The 21,384-nt window shown below is 43.1% G+C and overlaps 1 protein-coding gene across 1 annotated transcript in view; it reads right to left on the minus strand.

The window, feature by feature from the left end:
- Nucleotides 1-256: 256 nt before the first annotated feature.
- The window catches only part of LOC121871272, a 144,379-nt gene continuing 123,251 nt past the window's right edge, over nucleotides 257-21,384 (minus strand). The window contains exons 3-4 of the mRNA XM_042373494.1: nucleotides 572-739; nucleotides 257-294 (exon numbers count right to left, since the gene is read on the minus strand). Coding sequence (XP_042229428.1) covers nucleotides 257-294; nucleotides 572-739 — 206 coding nt within the window. The remainder of the gene's footprint in view (nucleotides 295-571; nucleotides 740-21,384) is intronic.

A 21,384-nucleotide genomic window follows, 5' to 3' on the forward strand; every position in this document is an offset into this window, starting at 1 on the left:
AACCTAACCTAACTTTCACAATACAACTAAGTGTTCTATTTCCCAACAATCTTATTATCAGTCTATAAGAAGACCCTAAATGAGACAGACAAACATAACAAACGATAAAAACGGGTCATGCAACACTTAATGAACAGAAGTTTATAATTCAAAGGAGAAGAGATACAAAACTCCTGTTGACCTTCACCCGTGTTTCTGGCGGTACACGGGGGGGGCAGGGGCAGGAAGCCTTTAGATATCACATAAATTTTTCAAGTCAGTTTAATACATCAAGAGAAAGACGAAGCTGAGGAACTGTAGAGAACTTTTGCACTAGAGAACCTTATCATAAAGTCTTAAGTGAGATTCAACAGCGAAGACCAAATCGGAACACACGGGGTGAAGATTGTGTTGGCGCATACAGTGTTGGTGGTGATGGAGACAATGTTGACGGTAGTGGTGGAGAATGTTGGAGTAGCTCACCTAACATTACTTCGGTGGTGGTGGTGATGGAGACAATGTTAACGGTGGTGGTGGAGGATGTTGGAGTAGCTAACTATTACTACAGTGTTGGTGGAGACAGAACACTTACTATTGTTGCAGTGTTGGTGAAGGCCACACTGGGCACAGCGGTGTGGATTGGCCTCACCACAGGGGCAGGCGACCCGGCTGACGCAGCAGGCACAGTCGGGGGTGTGACCTGGTGCGAGGTGAGGACACGTACACCCGGTACCTGACACCGTCCACAGGTCCACCTGATCTGTGGATCACAACACAACTCTTGTTAACAACTATCACAACTATGTTTATATATGTAACCGGTCGGAATTTACTGGAATTTTAATTTCTCACTTGACTTGGGGTTTATTAAAGATTATTTGATGGTAATTGCAGTGGAAGCGCCCCTTTGAGAAAAATCCCGAACCAGCACAAGAACACTTAAATCTACTAAACAAAATGAATTGTCCATGACCCGTGGAAGGATAGCGTCTGTGACTGGGATGAATGAGACACACTGTAAAATTTGCACTTATATTCCCTCCAACACTACAAACACAGTCAAATAATGGTACACCAATATGCGCACTTCTTAACCTGAACAGAAAATACTACTCTGGGGAATAAAAGTTATACATGATGTTGAAATTATTAAAACCTCAGGCTATGCCTCATTAGAGGATAATAAGTTTATAGTATTAAGAAATGTTGCTTGCACACATGAACCAGTCCTTAAGGACTTTCAACAAAATATCAATCACTGAGAAAATGGTATTACAAAAATAAGAAATTGATAACTCTACAATGAATATGCCTTAAGGGCACTCAACAAAATATCATCCAGCACTGAGAAAATGGTATAAGAATCAGAGCTTATTAACTCCACCCTGAATAGGCCTTCAGGGCGCTCAACAAATTTATATTACCCCAACAGATACACACCTCCTAACCTAACTTAAACACTACTCTGGGGAACAAGGGTTATACCTGAGATTGAGATTATAAAGAAATATTAAATGCACACAGCATACATTAATAACCGATAAAATAGTATTAACTACACACAAAAATATTGTCACTATTATTAAGAAGTTACTGAGTCCACCAATACCCGTGAACCATGCTTCCTAACCTAACACATAGATTCCACCTGCACTCCGTAGTCGTTTAAGGCACAACCAACAGGCACCCGTAGTTTAAGGCCCAAATCAGCCTTTCTCCACCTTGGAAAGTGTACCTCTACACTCCACTGACTCTTGGCCCCAGTGTGCGACCCTGTATCACTCAGCTGGCTTCACTTTACCCCCAGTACATCCATGAAGCGGAAGGGAGTGAGCCAATCAGACCTTGTACAGTTGAGAGAAGCTTTAGCTTCCCGTTAGCTGCTTGAGATATGTGGTATTGTGAGCCGAGGTAGAGGAGAGCTGATGACCCCAAACGATCGTCACGTCGTTAGTTGGACACCTAGACAGCTGGGTTCACTCCAACTCTCACCATACTCAGCAGGTGGCTCAAACCCAGGTCAGTGGACGGTCAAACAGCTCGCTTCACCACTCGTGTCTCATACCGCCAGTAGACGTTATCATACCGCGTGGGGTCTACAGAACCCTGAAAAACCCGGGCTGTTAGCTATTGTCTCACATCACCGTTTGTTCCTACCGCCCTATCAAGCTTTGTCTGAGATTGAATAAAACTTACTTGTTAATACTGATGTTAAATAAACGAAGGAACTAGGTCACGCGATCCGTCTCTCCTGGGTACAGCACAGAGGTGGTCCTTGACCTCTCTCACAACTCCCCGGCCACCTTGCTCTCTCGTTCACGCTTTCCAGGAGTGACTTATTTACCAGACGATGAACAGCTTAATTAGGACGTATGCAACATTTTCAGACTGGGAAACGATCTATAATTATTTTCAATTTAATAACTGATATTTAATTTCATGATTCGCGTCCCTATTAACTCGGTAAATTACATTTAATATCATATAGGCCTAGTTCCACAACCTCTCGCAATGTGCGGGGAGCGCTCTCTTCCCTCAGACGACCTTGAACTCTCAGTATCGCCAATGGTGCGGCGTTTGAAATTACACTGAAATTTCTGAATATTACATATATACTGTGATACACATTGTTAACTATCACAGGTATGACAATATTTTTACATAACTGACAAACAAACAATACATCGCTATAGTGTCGTCTGTTTAAACTAGTTTCTTTAATATTGCACTGAATAATAATAATAATAATAATCATAATAATAATAATAATAATAATGATAATAATAGTAATAATAATAATAGTAATAATAATAATAATAAGACAGGAACGATGCGATGAACAACATCTACAAAGAATCGCAGGAACCGACTGAAGCAGAAGAGGAAACAACAAACTTATGGTCATGGAAGATTGGAAATAGAGGGATGGGAAAGGTGGAACAGTAGTGGGACAGTGGAATGATGAAAGAGTAGTAGGTCGGTTGGGTGATAGGGGGGGGGGATAAAGAGGCAGGTGGAAGAGGCAGGTGGAAGAGGCAGGTGGAAGAGGCAGGTGGAAGAGGCAAGTGAAAGAGGCAGGTGGAAGAGGCAGGTGAAAGAGGCAAGTGGAAGAGGAAGGTGGGAGAGGCAGGTGGAAGAGGCAAGTGGATGAAACAGGTGGAAGAGGCAAGTGGAAGAGGCACATCCACCTACCATGCGACACACAACACCTGGGCTGACCAAATCTACCTAAGAGTGAGGCTTGGGACGCAATAAAGGAGATGAGAAGGCAGATAGAGTCGACGGTAATCTTCTGGAAGTTTTTAAAGATCCTCAGAGTGAAGGGGAAAAAGAAGATAACTGAAGTATAAAACGAACAGACACGGACAGACACAGACAGACAAGGACAGACACAGGACGAGAAAACGGACCAAGGAGTTACAAAGATCAATATTGTTAACGTCGAAGGAGCCAAACAAACGCTGTTGAAATATAAAGATCAACATACAGTACAGTCAGTTCGTTCCCACACGCATCTGATATTATCCTAAAAGTATTGAAAAGAAAAAAAAACAGAGACGGAGACGGAAACTTAAATGGAGAAGATTTAGTATAGATTTAAAGAATGATCTTAGGAGCGATGCGGGTGCTGAGTGAAAGGATCTTAGAATTTAGCAGTTAACTTTTCCTATGTCTTGTAAACTTGAGGAGGTATTCAACAGATTAAAATGAATGATTTATAACGGAGATCTTGTAACGACATCAGACTGAACTGGAGGAACAGATAACTGATCATGGCCGGGGAGCAATATTGTGGGCTGTTGGTGGGGATTTCGAGCCAGTGGAGGTGGATCAAGGATACGACGAGGGAGGGGGGTTGCTGTCACCAGTCTTCTTTTTATTCGATTTACACTGAGATGATGATGATGATGATGATGATGGTTGGAGCCATGATGACAGTGGAATGAACAACTACGTTGGTCTGGCTAGGTTACCAGCCTGGACGACAGTAGACTGCCAAAGCAGCTACTTTACAGTCATCTAACGAATAGTAAACGAAACGCTGGCGGGCAACTGAAAAGGTATAAGGATAGTCTTAAGACAAACCTGAAAAAGTTCTAAATCGACCCCCTCACCTGGGAGACGATTACTCCACACCGTAACACTTGGAGGAGCACCACACGAGAAGGTGTCAATACTTTCGAGCTCGCCAGCCTGCAAACCGAGGCAGACAAGCGCCAGCGCCGGAAAGACGCTGCCGGTCCCGTATCGGCCTCTTCAGTCACCTTCAAACTGACCAATCTAGGTGGCATCCTTAATAACTCATATCATTGTTTCATAGCTGGATTATCGTCAAACTCGATTCCGAGTGACAGCAAAGCAGTAGTAGTAGAGAGAGGGGGTATGGGGGTATGATATGATGATTAGTGTGAGAAAGAACAAAGTTCATGAGGAAAGGGGAGGAGGAGGAGGAAGGGGTGGAGGAGGAGTTCTGACTGATGGACAGGTCGTGGTACAAGAGGACACCCGAAATCAGTGACTTCTTTTCTTTGGGAACACTTAAGATCAATGGTTTACAACACGAGATCACGAACTATTGAAAATCTAAAGAATAAAAAACAGAAATTAATGCACTACAAACCCTTGGGTCAATGTGTGCTTGTCTGAGGCTCACAGATTGAGTATTGACTACGATAGAAGTAAAAAATAAACATTTATAAGATTCTGGTCAGGTTCCATACACCTGTATCAGCCTGTCCAGCGTTCTTAACAGTCTACTTCACCCCAATTACCACAGTGTCCCCTCGTTAACTGTGGCAAACAACACAACTTCTTTCCATACTATAACGTGTCTCTTAGCTCTCCACTCCACAACACAATCTGTTCTCTCCTAACTACTGCATAACAACCACAACAACAACAAGAGCGAGTGTGTTCTTATATAACTGCGGTAAACAAGACAAGTTCTCCTCAACTCGTTATTTTACTACAACAACAACAACAACAACAACAACAACAACAACAACAACAACAACAACAGTGTTCGTACATAATTATGGTAGACAGCCCAAGGTGTACTCAACCTCACCACAACAGCCCCAGCGTTCTCCCTCACATCAGGATACAAATCTAATCACCATTTAGAGTTACTGTATCAACAATATAAGGGACTGTTACAATAGATCTTATTTCACGCCACAATTATTGAAGAAAATATACGTGTCCTTATCAACACTTCTCATAGAATAAACTCTACCGTGAACATGTCATTCCTCGGCCACGGAGTAAAGTTATATATAATGGTGGTCCCAGAAATCTCTCTCTCTCTCTCTCTCTCTCTCTCTCTCTCTCTCTCTCTCTCTCTCTCTCTCTCTTGCCTGCTCTTTGAGACACTGTGAGTTGGAGGGAAGGAGGGACATTTCTCTGGGGCACCCTGTATACTGAGCTCCCAGGCGTAATACCAGAAATGTTTTCATATCCATTATATCTATAGATTATCTTACACTCTTTAACGTCACCAGAGATAAACTTGGGCACAACATGTCGTGGCGGTCAGTTATATCAGTAAACATGTTATCAAACTCCCGGAAATGTGAAGTTGTGTTCATGTGGTCACAAAAGTCCAGCAGTTCCTCTCACAGTAAACCTGAACAATACTTCTCTCCCTTGTGATGTTTATTGTTGTCGTCTCTCTCCGTTCATCATGTTATGTCGTCACCACACATTACGTCCTGCTTACGATTCACTCCTTCCCTTAACATGTTGTCGCCCTTCACCATATTGTTATTAAACCATCAATGTTTCAACTGGCTGCCAGTATAGAGTTCCTCGAATCTAGTCCCGTACCTTCACCCTGTTAGTTTGTTTTGTATTGTTTGATCGTCTTGTTAGGTTTTATGTGATTATGTCGGCTCGCCTGTCTGAGATCCAATATTATATGTAGCCACTTCTTTACCTGTCCAATTTGTACATATTAATATAGTGTATATAAAACAAGGACGGCAGAAATAAGCAACATCACCTCATATGATCATAAACATTTACTGCATGTAGTTATATTACCCCGGGCTCTGCCGCGCTCAACAAGGCGACAAATAGATTGCAACCAGACAGAGGCCGAATCAGCTTCCGACTGTCAAATTATTTTACCAAATTTTCCTAAATATTTACTCGTCAGTGAGCACAAGACAGCCTTAACTACAAGTACAGGAACAAGCCAACCTGGAGGCCAATTAGCTGAGTATAAGAGAACTGTTAAAGAGAATATAAGTCCCAGACAGACGCAGCTCACATGGTGCCCGTCCAACCCCTTACTGACTGTCCCAGACTGTCTTCCTGCTAACTTTCCTCCTGAGGAACAACGTCTTCCCGCCAGCCTTGATGCCAGAGATTTACTGGCAACTATTGCTTCCCACAGGAACACAACACTCTCATTACTTGTGAAGAACAGTGCACTATTATCATTTAAATACCTTCTTGCACTGCCTCCTTACACAAGACGACTTACTCGCACGGCGGTCCCCAGCCCGGCGAGTCACTACCTACAGACACATCCGAGACAACTAACATCCAGACAGATGCATCGCTCTTACTTCTTGCTTGTTGACCTACACTGTATCATCTACCTAGAGTACACACCCTGAGCTAAGTGCATAATGTAAACTATACACGTGAACATCTTACGTGATGAAGCTGTGTATATATGTAACCTAGAGTACACGCTTAAATATAATGCAATCTAGAATACCCATGTGAATATATTATGTGTTGAGGCGAGTGTTTAGATATAAGCTAGACTCTGCACGCGAATATCTCATGTGTTGAAGCTCAGTAATACATTATAACATCACCGACAACTCACTCTTACCCCCTGGGACCCTCTTGAGGCTTGGCGGTCCACCACCCCTCGTGTATATAAACAAAAGACCTACAAATAGGCTTCCTACATTAAACAGTGGAGTATATAAGGGGTACTATGTTAAATCACACACTACTTAAACTAGACATTTGTAGGTTAGGTTAGGTTAGGTTTAGGTTAAGTTTAGGTTAGATTAGGTTAGGTTAGGTTAGGTTAGGTTAGGTTAGGTTAGGTTAGGTTAGGTTAACATTAAGTTGTTTTAGACAAACATAACAGGTGTGATAAACAGAGGTACTTGAAGGACATAGACAAGACAAATGATAATTCTTGGAAGATTAGCGTCACCCTGATGACCCACCACGCAACGAACTGAGCCGGGAAAACCTTCATAATTCCTGGTTATAATTAAAAACTCTTTATATCTTAATTACTGTACAATGAATGAAATAATTAATGGGGAACTTTTTTACGCATCAGCTTTTAATGTAAATATATTTTCTTATTGTTTATTTATTGTTTAATAATAAGTCAGCTCTGTTGTTTTATTAGACCGTAATTATTTATATCGTTGGATGATTTTATCTGTAGGTAATTTTTTTATTGGAAATATGAAAAGATAAAAATTAAATAAAGTAAGACGGGATGAAAAAATAGGGAGGGTAATGTAGCTTAAAGTGCTTGATATGAGGCTCAGTGCCCTCCTAACCTAACCTAACCTAACCTAACCTAACTTAACCTAACCTAACCTAACTTAACCTAACCTAACCTAACCTAACCTAACCTAACCTAACTTAACCTAACTTAACCTAACCTAACCTAACCTAACCTAACCTAACCTAACCTAACCTAAACAGAGGATATTAATGTAATTTTCATTTCATCAGGCTTGAAACGAAAATTGTTTATGAACATAGAAAATACAACTCGAGTACGATGATTTTAACACCTCGAGTACAATGACAACCCCTCGAGTACAATAACAACCCCTTGAGTACGATGATTTTAACCCCTTGAGTACTATAACAACCCCTCGAGCACGATGACAACCCCTTGAGTACGATGATTTTAACCCCTTGAGTTCAATAACAACCCCTTGAGTACGATGATTTTAACCCCTTGAGTACTATAACAACCCCTCGAGCACGATGACAACCCCTCGAGTACAATGATTTTAACCCCTTGAGTTCAATAACAACCCCTTGAGTTCAATGCCAACCCCTCTAGTACGATGAAAACCCTGGAGTATGATGATTTTAACCCCTTGAGTACGATGATTTAACCCTTGAGTATGATAATCTAATTTTTCGAGTACGATAATTCAAACTTAATGACTTATGAGAGTGTCTTCGTGGTCAAGGGGTTAAAGACACTGATGTGGGCAAAACTGCAAGGCCTCGCGAGATGTAATTACCGGACGCATGCGAGCCTGGCTGTGACACTAACGCCACTCCTGCTGGTCGCCCAGGTAAGGTCACTGCACGGGAAATACTCGATAAAGGTAAAGTCTTTCAAAGAACTTGGTAAAGAATAGACTGTAATTCTTTCTACTAAAACATTAAGCCATGAGAAGCCTTTAGTTGAAAGTGAACGACCACCAGTATGAACGACCACCAGTATGAACGACCACCAGTATGAACGACCACCCGTATGAACGATCACCCGTATGAACGACCACCCGTATGAACGACCACCAGTATGAACGACCACCCGTATGAACGACCACCCGTATGAACGACCACCAGTATGAACGACCACCCATAGGAACAACCACCAGTATGAACGACCACAGATATAAACTCCTCAGCATTAATAAAGAAGGAAGTGAGTGATCGTCAGTTGGTGGTCCTCGTGTCAACACTATATAACACTGACTGAGAACAAGTAACCAGGTATCAATTTGAAGCAGTCTTGAAGCCTCTCCTGACGCTTCACTCTCACACGAAACTTTTGATACACTATAGAGCTTTCACCAGCAGGAGGACGACCTTCAGGAGAGGTGGTGTCAGCTTGTACCTGCTCACTGCTCACGTCTTATCACCACCACGAGATGTTCACAGCTCAGCAACTTGACACACTGTGACACTCAGAACACAAGTCACTTCACAGGAGGCAAGAGGATGAATCAGCTGAGCTTCACACTTATACGTGAGTGATATGGTGAGGCAGTAATGAAAGGTGAGGCAATGATGAAGAGAGAGGTAGTGATGAAGGGTGAGGCAATATTGAAGGGTGAGGCAGTGATGAAGGGTGAGGCAGTGATGAAGGGTGAGGCAGAGATGAAGGGTGAGGCAGTGATGAATGGTGAGTCAGTGATGAAGGGTGAGGCATTATTGAAGGGTGAGGCAGTGATGAAGGGTGAGGCAGTGATGAAAGGTGAGTCAGTGATGAAGGGTGAGGCAGTGATGAAGGGTGAGGCAATATTGAAGGGTGAGGCAGTGATGAAGGGAGAGGCAATAATGAAGGGTGAGGCAGTGATAAGGGGTGAGGAAGTGATAAGGGGTGAGGCAGCGACGGAATGTGAAATAAGGAAGAACAGTCCACATTAACACGCACTAGATAACAAAGACGTCAGATAAACTTCACTGAGATATTAACTCTATTAGGGCGACCATTAAGTGGACTAATAGTGTAATATAAACCACTGAAGGGAGACGATGCAGATATCCTTGTGATATGACCATAGCGTCTACGGTTCACCTGAAGATTTGACACCCTCAGATTATTTCACCTGAATATTGAACATTCTAACACATCCTTGGAGTGTTAGGTTAGGTAGCACTAGGGGTGTTAATCTACAGATCAAATAAACTGGGGTGTCTAATCTTCAGGTGATTCTTACTAACATCCACTAATCCCAATGTAATATATGAATGACTCACAGTTTAATATCCAACATAATATGAACTGAAACATCAAGGCCAGATTCTTGTTTTCTTTTATAGATATCGCAACGGGAACTCGACGCCGTGTCAATGCTGAGTGGACGCTGATGTAAAAAGTTGTTTCGGCGTCAATTCAACATTGGAAACATTGAGTGTCTCCTGGGATCACTGACCGGAGATCAGAGTCGCTAAATCATGATATTAACTGACGTAACGTAAACTAAATGAAATACCGGAGCACTACACAAAGATATACAATATTTTGATCCTCCGATACACCGTTGGATTAATACATATTGTCGGCGTTTACAGTTCTAGTATTATTATTATTATTATTATTATTATTATTATTATTTTTATTATTATTATTGTTGTTGTTGTTATTGTTATTACCAAAGCCTGTGATCTTCGTTCATATATTCAGATGGCAGCAGACTTACAATTTATTCAGAATGACAAACTTCGTTGTATAAATCTCAAAGTAATAGAATATCTTAGTGGTACAGTGTGACAGCCACCACTCCTATCAATACGCTTGAACTGTACTGTACTGTACCTGGGTGTGGTACCTGTGTTGGTTTGATGAAAATAACCAGGAAATCAATGTACTCGTCAATAGTAAAAGTGCTGCTATTGCTGACTGGTAGAACAACCCTCAGTCTCGGACCAAAGCTGATACCTTCAGCCAGAAGAAAACAGTAGCCCAGTGCAAACTTCGTGATCTAAAGAACGAATTGTGGGAAAAAAGCGTGTTACACAGAAACAAATTCGGATCAACACATGAGTGTGAACTTTTTAATCTCATTGCAGCAATATATAGCCCAACTGCTCATGGGGTGGCTCCCCTCACCTCATCTGATGGTAACTCTCAACCTGTCCCTGGTTCAGACACACCTCCACCATCCATCCAGCTTAACGGTACTACCCTCTCTAATGTAACCCACTTTCAGTATCTCGGCTCCCACCTGTCCACCACCGCGGACATCAATGAAAATATTCAACATCGGATCAAATGTGCATCTCAAGCTTTTGGCAAACTCCGTACCCGTGTCTTCAGCTGTAAGGAGCTGCAATTATCTACAAAATTGCACGTAGATATACTGTATACTCTGGGTACCTTAATTTTACAAATGAAAAAAGTGAAGACGGTCAAGTGTAGTGCCGGTCAGGTTGCCTCCTTGTGAACAGTAAAAAGGTTTAGTCTATGGGGCCCACCTTCACTAGACCCTGATATATATACAGTGCAATATATAAGGTCAGTCTGCTGGTTTACTATACACTACAGGATTAGGACGTAAAAATTCCTTGTACTTCGTTAACTGAGAACACCTTCCCTCCCCTCCTTAAGACTCCTATCCACTACTCTCCTCCCTTCCCAACCTCGCTCCTCCCCTCCCGGCTCCCCCTTCTCCATTCCTCCCTTCTCTTCTCCACCCCTCCTCACCGTCCCACCCCTCCCTCCCCCCACCCCCCTTCCCCCCCACCCTCCCTTCTCCACCCCTCCTCACCCGTCCCACCCTCCCCTCCCCCCGGTTTATATTTTCCTGCTCAATGTTCAAACTTCTTCTCGCCTTTAGGAAAAAAAATTATGACAAATGTGTGTGGCTGTCTCACGACTTTCTGCAATTAACTGCAACTGTGCTGCCCAGGAATACCAACCCGCCTTGGTAGCCATCTTGACCAGTGTTGACCCGCCACAAGGAGACAAGACCTGACCTGACCTGACCTGACCTGACCTAAACTAAACTAAACTAAACTAAACTAAACTAAACTAAACTAACCTAACCTAACCTAACCTAAACTAACATAACCTGGTTCTATATCAACAACATACATGGAATGCAATATAAACACAATGCAATACAGAGGCGACATTATACAATATGATACAATAAAAATACATCAACTATAACCGGTTCATGACCCTATAATCCTAAACCTTTAACGAACTTATAGAGATTAAGGTGTTTTCAATGTGTGCCGGACGAGTTTAAAACGAGACCAGAATTGTGCTATTTTATAGACCTGATCCAGTACATTACACGTATGACTGGAGTCTCCATGTTTGTGTTTCCCAGGCAGCTCACATAACAATTCTGGTCTGTAGCAACAATATACTCATGAACTGCTTCCATAATGATATTTTCCAAGGTTACGGGACATTAGATTTTAGAAGACAACAACGCATATTTGCTCGAAACAAGGCTAACAAAGTACTTGGGTTCACATAAAGGAGTGTTACTTATAAGACTAGCGAGGTTATCCTAAAACTATATCTTGAGCTTGTGAGACTTCACTTGGATTACACGGTTCAGTTCTGGTCACCGTACAACAGAATGGATAAATAATCACTAGAAAGCATTCAGAGGAGAATGACAAGACTAATCCCGGGCATTAGGAACCTCGAGTACAGAAACAGGGTAAAGCATCTTAATTTGCACTCCTTCTAGAGACGTAGAGTGAGGGGCGATATGATCGAGGTGTATAAATGGAAGTCAGGGCTGAACAAAGGTGATATAACAAAGGTACTCAAACTATCTAACCAGGAGCGAACTCGTAGCAATGGTTTTAAATTAGACAAATTTAGATTTAGGCGCGAGATAGGTAAACATTGGTTTGGAAATAGAGTAGTGGATGAATGGAACAAGTTACCAAACATCATCATTAACTCGAATACGCTGGATAGCTTCAAACATAGATTGGATGGATATATGAGCATGGGACTAGGGGTTGGGTTCTTATGGTTTAAAACTGTACTGTACTGTACTGTGCTGTCTGTACTGTACTCTGCTTTATGTAACAAAACCACACATTACACCTTTTCCGGTCTAATACATGTACAAAAATTCACTGCTTAACTTAGATTAGGTTAGGTTAAGTTAGGTTTTGTTATGTTAGGTTTTGTTATGTTAGGTTTTGTTATGTTAGGTAAGGATAGGTTAGGTTAGGATAGTTTAGGTTTGGTTAGGTTAGAAAAGTTTTTGCCCTAACAATGTCTGGTTCAGCTATTAACAAGCCTTGTTCTCCTTTGGTGTAGTTTCACGTCAAGAACCTTTAGTAAGTCTTCTCCCAACAATATTTATTTAGTGTTTCACCTAACCTAACCTAACCTAACCTAACCGCAGACACTTTCCTCAATAATGAATTATAAGCTTTAATATTTACTACAGTCATTATAAACTCGCTAATACTTTACGCTGAATGTTATGATACTGATGATAGAAGTGAACCCAGGTTTGTAACAGCTCTCAGGGACAAATATCTATCAGTATGGTCGATAAGTACCTCCTGATTTATTTCACCTTGAGATTAGTTAACCTAACCTAACCTAACCTAACCTATACCCATTATGTAGAGTTAGGGTGTTTAATCATCAGGTGAAATAAGCTGGGGGAAGGAGGGCGATTCTTCAGATGATCTAATTTTTTTAAGACGAGTTTCTAAAAATTTTACAAAAATACAGAAAGATAAGAGACTCAACATTAACAAGAGATGAAATGTGTCGTTAACTGATGCTGGTGTCTGATCTACCACGCTTGAAATCTTCCACAGCCTTGACTGATACAACCACCAGCAGGTCTTAAAGTTGTGGCTACGGGTCTTAAATGAGATAAAAATAGGTAAACACTCCACGGTAAGGTCACACACTTCAGCTTTCTTCACCGTGATGTAAAGTTCCTCAATTTGTTAAAAGTTTTGAGTTTTGTCGGACTATATCTTGTAGTTATAACTTCTTGGGGAACTTTATCTTATAGTTGAAAAAATACTGCCAGTGTTTCCCTCACCATGCAGTGTTGTACAGGTGTTCACTTCACGTACTTGGAACCGCTTGTATAATAGATGTGCTGTTCCTTTAAGCGTATACGGCAATCTTTAACGAAGTCAACAGCAGTGACTTTATGGAGAAGAAACTAATAAATATTTTGCTTAATCGGCCATTGAGTAAATCATATATTACAGAGACGATAATGTTGACCAGTAAAGCGGTTGTCACAGTAATGGTGTGTGTGTGTGTGTGTGTGTGCGTGTGTGTGTCATGATAAATAATAATAATAATAATAATTAACGGTTTATTGAAAGAGTATGGCATAAGAACTTAAGAACATTAAAGAAAATAAGGAGTCTGCAGTAGGCCGGTTGCCTGTGCACGACAGCTCCTGGAAGCAGTGTGGCGCGGGTGGGCCCGTGGCACAACACGTACCCATAATGCTTCCACATCTGCTGGGACTTGAATATCCAGGCGTGACGGGCGTAGGTCATCCTGACAGAAGAGGGCAACGCCCCCTCCGCGTCCATGTGAACGAAGGTGATGAAAGAGTTGATATCCCTCAATATGACACGTTTCAGGCACAATTTGCCAAGCCTCACATATGGCAACGACGCTCGCGGCGGCTGACCTGAACGTGGTTGCCAGCTCGTCAAACTTGTTAGCTGGGGAAATGACGTTGGAGAACTGTCATCAGGATAACCGTTCCCACGCTTTAGAAGGTACAGAGAGCGTCGGGAGTGAGTGAGTGAGTGGTGGCCATCTGTTGAAATCTGTCGTTGTGGACGGACGGAAGTGTTTGTCCCCGGTGACTATAAACTCACTGGCGGCACTTTGAGGGCCACTGACACTGGTAGACATCTGTTAATATTTGTCAGTCGTAAACACCGTGAGTCCTTGTCTCTGGCACTTAGGGTTGTGACCGACCAAGTCTGGCACTTTGTATGTGGTACAATCAACTGATCACTTGGTTTTGCTGATCCGGTGTGTGCTGGTACTAAGGCAGACTTGGCTGCCAAAACCCGGAACGACTTCAGGGCACGTCTTGTCTTGAGTGTGTGTGTGTGTGTGTGTGTGTGTGTTAAATAGGAATAACCGCTTATTAAGCATTTGACGGTTTGCCAAATAAGGTTTTTTATTGTTACGTCTTAATGAAAATTTATTCGTATTTGGTATAATTTTGTGTATCAATAAGACGTAACTCACCATCAGAACACAGCTGAAGCAAATGACATACATAGTAGTTGTCGCTGCTTCACATTTATCTCTATTTAATGTAACAAAAACGCTGTGTGTAAATTCACCTCGTGGTCACAACTGTGGTGGTGACCTTGGCAAGTGACGATGTCGTTGTCCTGTGTAGGATCCCTCACTATTCTTGATAAAGAGTGACTCATTCACGGCTCTTTCATACCAGATAATGCTGCTTGTACATCACACTGTATCTCTGAGTGTCTTGCATGATTCAGCCTATACACACATACAGTAGATACAGCTACATCATCATTTAAATGTGTGTGTGTGTGTGTGTGTATACAGCTTGATAATTACAGTAATTTACCTCAGTATTACATCTGCGACGACTGATATGTTGACGGCATTTGTTTCCATTGTGCTGGGACGTGTACTGTACATGGCGTCTGGTGTGAACCTGTGTGAGGCGCACCACTACTATAGGTGACCCCCAACGTGACCCACCATGCTGGCTGAGTGGCTTTACAGATCATCCAAACGCCCTTAACTCATGAGACATAAAGGCAAGCATGAACTTAGCATGCTTCCCTGTTGGGCGCTGTAAACGCTTCTGCGCTTCACCTTACACAAGGCTGTAGGGGAGTGCCCAATAAAAAAAAAAAAAAAAAAATCATCCAAATAACATTGATTTATGCAGAAAATATCCTCCTCACACAGTTTAAACAGTGTCCTAATCCTCCCATCGATGGTCGTGTCGTCGCTCCAATAAGGGTTTACGTAAAGAGCCGGAATTCTTGACGAGGTTCACGTCTCAAACTACCATAAGGCGTAAAGGTTCACACTCCAGTTCTTGCCCCTAAGCCGAGGCGTCAACACCTGCCCCTCCAGGTTATAGGAACATTCCGGCAAGGATCAGTGTTCTTATTATAGCCTTATGTATTACCTGACCTCGGCTTGTGCCACACAGTCTTTGGTGTTTGGTTACTTGAAGTGTTACCTTTAGGCAGCCGCTGAACCTCTTATCTACTTATCCTCAGCAGGTGCACCATTACTGTAGAGTATAACCAGAGTTAATTACTGCCTGGTGAGAGTGACGGCTCCTGTACTGTTGTGTTAAGGAGTTACAACCCCGGCACAGGTTATCGACCCACAACGGGGCTTAAGGGCGAAAAATAAGAGAAAATAAATAAAAAATAAAAAATAAAAAGGTTATACTGTGTTAATCTACACCACGAAGATGCCGGAAAACCAGTTTTTTGAAGTGAGACAGATTGTATGATTGTGGAAACACAGCAGAAGGCAGAGAATTCTACAGTTTGGCTGTGTGAGGAAAGAAGGATCTGCTATAACGGGTTATTCTAGTGTGACCGACATCCACAGAGAAACGGTGGGCACCGCGGGCAAGACGAGTGTTACGAGCCCACGGCCTTTCCGGAAGTACACAGGATGCTAAATCCACCGAACATTGCCCATTAAAGTACCTGTAAAAGAGAGTGAAGCAACATTGCAGAGAAGAGACAGGGAAGAAAGATTATCAACTAGAGGAGGAGAGTCAATAAAACGAAATGCCTTTGATTCCACCCTATCTAACAGTTGGACAGAAGAAGAGCCACCCCAGGTATGAGAGCAGTACTCCAAGTTAGGAGGCAGCTTTAGCAATATTGTGGATGTGTGGCTTCCATGACATATTAAAGTAAGTGGTGAGACCTAGCATATCTATTTTAGAACTTGGCAGAATGAATGCGTCCAGAAATTTGATTGGTGGGAGATCATCTAATTTGGAAAGTGTAATTGGTAAATACTGAGTTTTATTACTATTGAAATGAACCAAGTTTCTACCTCCCCATTCGGAGATAGTGCACAGATCAGCATTGATAGATGAAATGATATCAGCTCTAGAAACAGATCTAGTTTGAGAATTAGGGGGAAGGGAAAAATGTGAAGAAAAGTGAAGAGTAGAATCATCTGCATAAGAATAGATAGAATTAGTCGTAGTGTGAAGTAAATCATTGATAAAAAGAAGAAAAAGCGTAGGTGAAAGAACAGAACCCTGTGGGACACCACTATTGGTAGAGAAATAGCGAGAGGTCGATCCCTCGACATGGATCGGTTCTCAATGAAGCTAGAAATTAGAGAGCAAAGTGGGGGAGTGAAACCATAAGACGGAAGTTTAGAAAGCAAAAACTTGTGCCATACCCTGTCAAATGCTTTGGAGATGTCGAGGGCCATGACGAAAGTTTCCCCATAATCCCTAAGAGAGGATGACCAAAGATGGGTGCAGTAGGAGAGCAGATCACCACCAGATCTCGCCTGGCGGAACCCATTCTGGTGATCCGACAAAAGAGAAAAGCGTTCAAGGTGACGGAGAAAATGAGAGTTTAAGATAGTTTCGAAAATCTTAGAGAGGGATGATGTTAGGGCAATGGTGCGATAGTTAGAGGGATTAGAATGGTCACCCTTCTTCGGGATAGGTTGAACCAAGGCAAGCTTCCAAGAAGAAGGAAAAGTTTGGGTTTTGAGGCAAAGGAGAAAGAGGCGAGCAAGCACAGGGGTCAGAGCCTCAGCACACTCTCTCAGAACACGAGGGGGTATTCCGTCTGGTCCATGCGCCTTACTCACATCCAACCTGGATAACACACCAGCAACCCTATGAGTGGAGATTATAGGAAAGTGCATAGGATCAGTAGGAGCAGCAGGGGTTGGAGGGATAGAGTGGGAATCATCTAAGGTGGAGTTAGAGGAGAATAAAGTGCCAAAGAGGTTGGCTTTATCAGGGGGGGAGTTGGCTATAGAGTTATCAGGTCGGAAGAGAGGAGGAAAAGAGGGAGTGCTGAAGTTATTACAGATACTTTGGTTAAGGACCAGAAGGGCTTACTAGAAGAAGAGTTAGTCAGGTCAGCAGTAACCTATGGTCAGGTCTTTGTTATCATGTTCCAGTAGTCTATTATTAGCTGGTTGTTGTAAGCTGGGGGCTTACAACATTAAAACTCGTCTCTGTAGTTTAGGATTACCAAGTGAGGGATGTACCGTACCTTAGGTTAGGTTAGGTAAACCGTCTACTCGCGATACTGCTCACATGAGACTGAAGGTATTAGACCAGTAATTATATTCTCATGCGATTATCACATCAGAGTCAAGAGGAGCACGTCACCTGCCCCCCACACACTGACCAGAGTTTCACACTACACGCGACGGTACCCTTAAGTTAACTACACCAGTTAACTTTGTGTATAGCAAGTTAACATTGTGTATAGCAAGTTAATTCTTTTAGAAAGTAAGCTGTATACAGAGACTTTTAATATGAGTGAAACCGACAAAACTACACACGAGACTTCCTCGCCGGTGACAAGCCCTTCAATAGTGCTGACTGGCTCCAACACACACGTCGTCCACGCTCTTCCGGCTTTTAACCTGTTATCGGGCCAACCTCCTGAGAGCCTCAACTCGGGTGTTGGCACTATACTACCTAAACCCTCGGGTGTTGGCACTATACTACCTAAACCCTCGGGTGTTGGCACTATAATACCTAAACCCTCGGGTGTTGGCACTATATTACCTAAACCCTCGGGTGTTGGCACTATAATACCTAAACCCTCGGGTGTTGGCACTATATTACCTAAACCCTCGGGTGTTGGCACTATATTACCTAAACCCTCGGGTGTTGGCACTATATTACCTAAACCCTCGGGTGTTGGCACTATACTACCTAAACCCTCGGGTGTTGGCACTATATTACCTAAACCCTCGGGTGTTGGCACTATATTACCTAAACCCTCGGGTGTTGGCACTATATTACCTAAACCCTCGGGGTGTTGGCACTATATTACCTAAACCCTCGGGTGTTGGCACTATATTACCTAAACCCTCGGGTGTTGGCACTATATTACCTAAACCCTCGTGCTGGCACCATTACCTGGGGTAAAAACCCTCGGGTGTTGGCACCATATTACCTAAAACCTCGGGTGTTGGCACTATATTACCTAAACCCTCGGGGTGTTGGCACTAAATTACCTAAACCCTAGGTGTTGGCACTTATAAACTCCCTCGGGTGTTGGCACTATATTACCTAAACCCTCGGGGTGTTGGCACTATATTACCTAAACCCTCGGGTGCTGGCACTATATTACCTAAACCCTCGGGGTGTTGGCACTATATTACCTAAACCCTCGGGGTGCTGGCATCTATATTGGCCTAAACCTTCGGGTGTTGGCACTTATATTACTCAAACCTCGGGTAAGTTGGCACTATATTACCTAAACCCTCGGGTGTTGGCACTATATTACTAAACCCTCGGGTGTTGGCACTATATTACCTAAAACCCCTCGCCGGGGTGTTGGCACTATATTACCTAAAACCCTCGTGTTGGCACTATATTACCTAAACCCTGGGGTGTTGGCACTATATTACTCAAACCCTCGTGGTGTTGGCACTATATTACCTAAAACCCCTCGGGGTGTTGGCACCATATTACCTAAACTCCTCGGGTGTTGGCACTATATTACCTAAAACCCTCAAAAAGCTGGGCACCATATTACCTAAAACCCTCGGGTGTTGGCACCATATTATCTAAACCCTCGGGTGTTGGCACTATATTACCTAAACCTCGGGTGTTGGCACTAATATTACCTAAACCCTCGGGGTGTTGGCACTATATTGACCTAAAACCCTCGGGTGTTGGCACTATACTACCTAAACCCTCGGGTGTTGGCACTATACTACCTAAACCCTCGGGTGTTGGCACTATATTTACCTAAACCCTCGGGTGTTGGCACTATATTACCTAAACCCTCGGGTGTTGGCACTATATTACCTAAACCTCGGGGTGTTGGCACTATATTACCTAAAACCCTCGGGTAAGCTGCACTATAGTTAGATCAAACCCTCGGGTGTTGGCACTATATTACCTAAAACCCTCGGGTGTTGGCATCTATATTACCTAAAACCCCGGGTGTTGGCACTATATTACCTAAACCCTCGGTGTTGGCACTATATTACCTAAACCCCTCGGGTGTTGGCACTATAGTTACCTAAACCCTCGGTGTTGGCACTATATTACCTAAACCCTCGGGTGTTGGCACTATATTACCTAAACCCTCGGGTGTTGGCACTATATTACCTAAACCTCGGGTGTTGGCACTATATTACCTAAACCCTCGGTGTTGGCACTATACTACCTAAAACCCTCAGGGTGTTGGCACTATACTACCTAAACTCGGGTGTTGGCACTATACTACCTAAACCCTCGGGTGTTGGCACTATATTACCTAAACCTCGGGTGTTGGCACTATATTACCTAAACCCTCGGGGTGTTGGCACTATATTACCTAAACCCTCGGGTGTTGGCACCATATTACCTAAACCCTCGGGTGTTGGCACTATATCTAAACCCTCGGGGTGTTGCACCCATATTACCTAAAACCCTCGGGTGTTGGCAACTATTATTACCTAAACCCGGGTGTTGGCACTATATTACCTAAAACCTCGGGTGGCACTAAATTACCTAAACCCTCGGTGTTGGCACTATATTACCTAAACCCTCGGTGTTGGCAGGCACTATATTACCTAAACCCCTCGGGGTGTTGGCACCATATTACCTAAACCCTCGGGTGTTGGCACTATATTACCTAAACCCTCGGGGTGTTGGCACTATATTACCTAAACCCTCGGGTGTTGGCACTATAGTTGTTTCAAACCCTCGTTGGCACTATATTACCTAAACCTCGGGTGTTGGCACTATATTACCTAAACCTCGGGTGTTGGCACTATACCTAAACCCTCGGGTGTTGGCACTATATATTACCTAAACCCGGGTGTTGGCACTATATTACCTAAACCCTCGGGTGTTGGCACTTATATTACTCAAACCCTCGCCGGGGTGTTGGCACTATATTACCTAAACCCTCGGGGTGTTGGCACTTATTACCTAAACCTCGGGGTGTTGGCACCATATTACCTAAACCCTCGGGTGTTGAACTATATTACCTAAACCCTCGGGGTGCTGGGCACTATATTACCTAAAACCCTCGGGTGTTGGCACTATATTACCTAAACCCTCGGGTGTTGGCAACTCATATTACCTAAAACCCTCGGGGTGTTGGCACCATAGTTATCTAAACCCTCGGTGTTGGCACTATATTACCTAAACCTCGGGGTGTTGGCACCATATTACCTAAAACCCGGGTGTTGGCAATCTATATTACCTAAACCCTCGGGTGTTGGCAAGAGGCTACCTAAAACCCTCGGGGTGTTGGCACTATATTACCAAACCCTCGGGTGTTATACCTTCCAAAACCTCGGGTGGTGGCACTATATTACCTAAACCTCGGGTGTTGGCACTATATTACCTAAACTCCTCGGGTTGGCACTATATTACCTGTAAAACCTCGGGGTGTTGGCACTATATTACCTAAACCCTCGGGTGTTGGCACCATATTACCTAAAACCTCGGGGTGTTGGCACCTATATTACCTAAACCCTCGGGTGTTGGCACTATATTAGTTTAAATTCCCCGGGTGTTGGCACTATATTACCTAAAACTCCTCGGGTGTTGGCACTATATTACCTAAACCCCAAAAGGGTACCAGATACCTAAACTCCTCGGTGTTGGCACTATATTACCAAACTCCTGGGGTGTTGGCACTATATTACTCTAAAACCCTCGGTGTTGGCACCATATTACCTTAAACTTCCCCTATGTTGGCACTATATTACCTAAACTCGCGCAA

This window comes from Homarus americanus, unplaced genomic scaffold (genome assembly GCF_018991925.1).
Source record: "Homarus americanus isolate GMGI-L3 unplaced genomic scaffold, GMGI_Hamer_2.0 scaffold46973, whole genome shotgun sequence".
Classification (NCBI taxonomy): Eukaryota; Metazoa; Arthropoda; class Malacostraca; order Decapoda; family Nephropidae; genus Homarus; species Homarus americanus.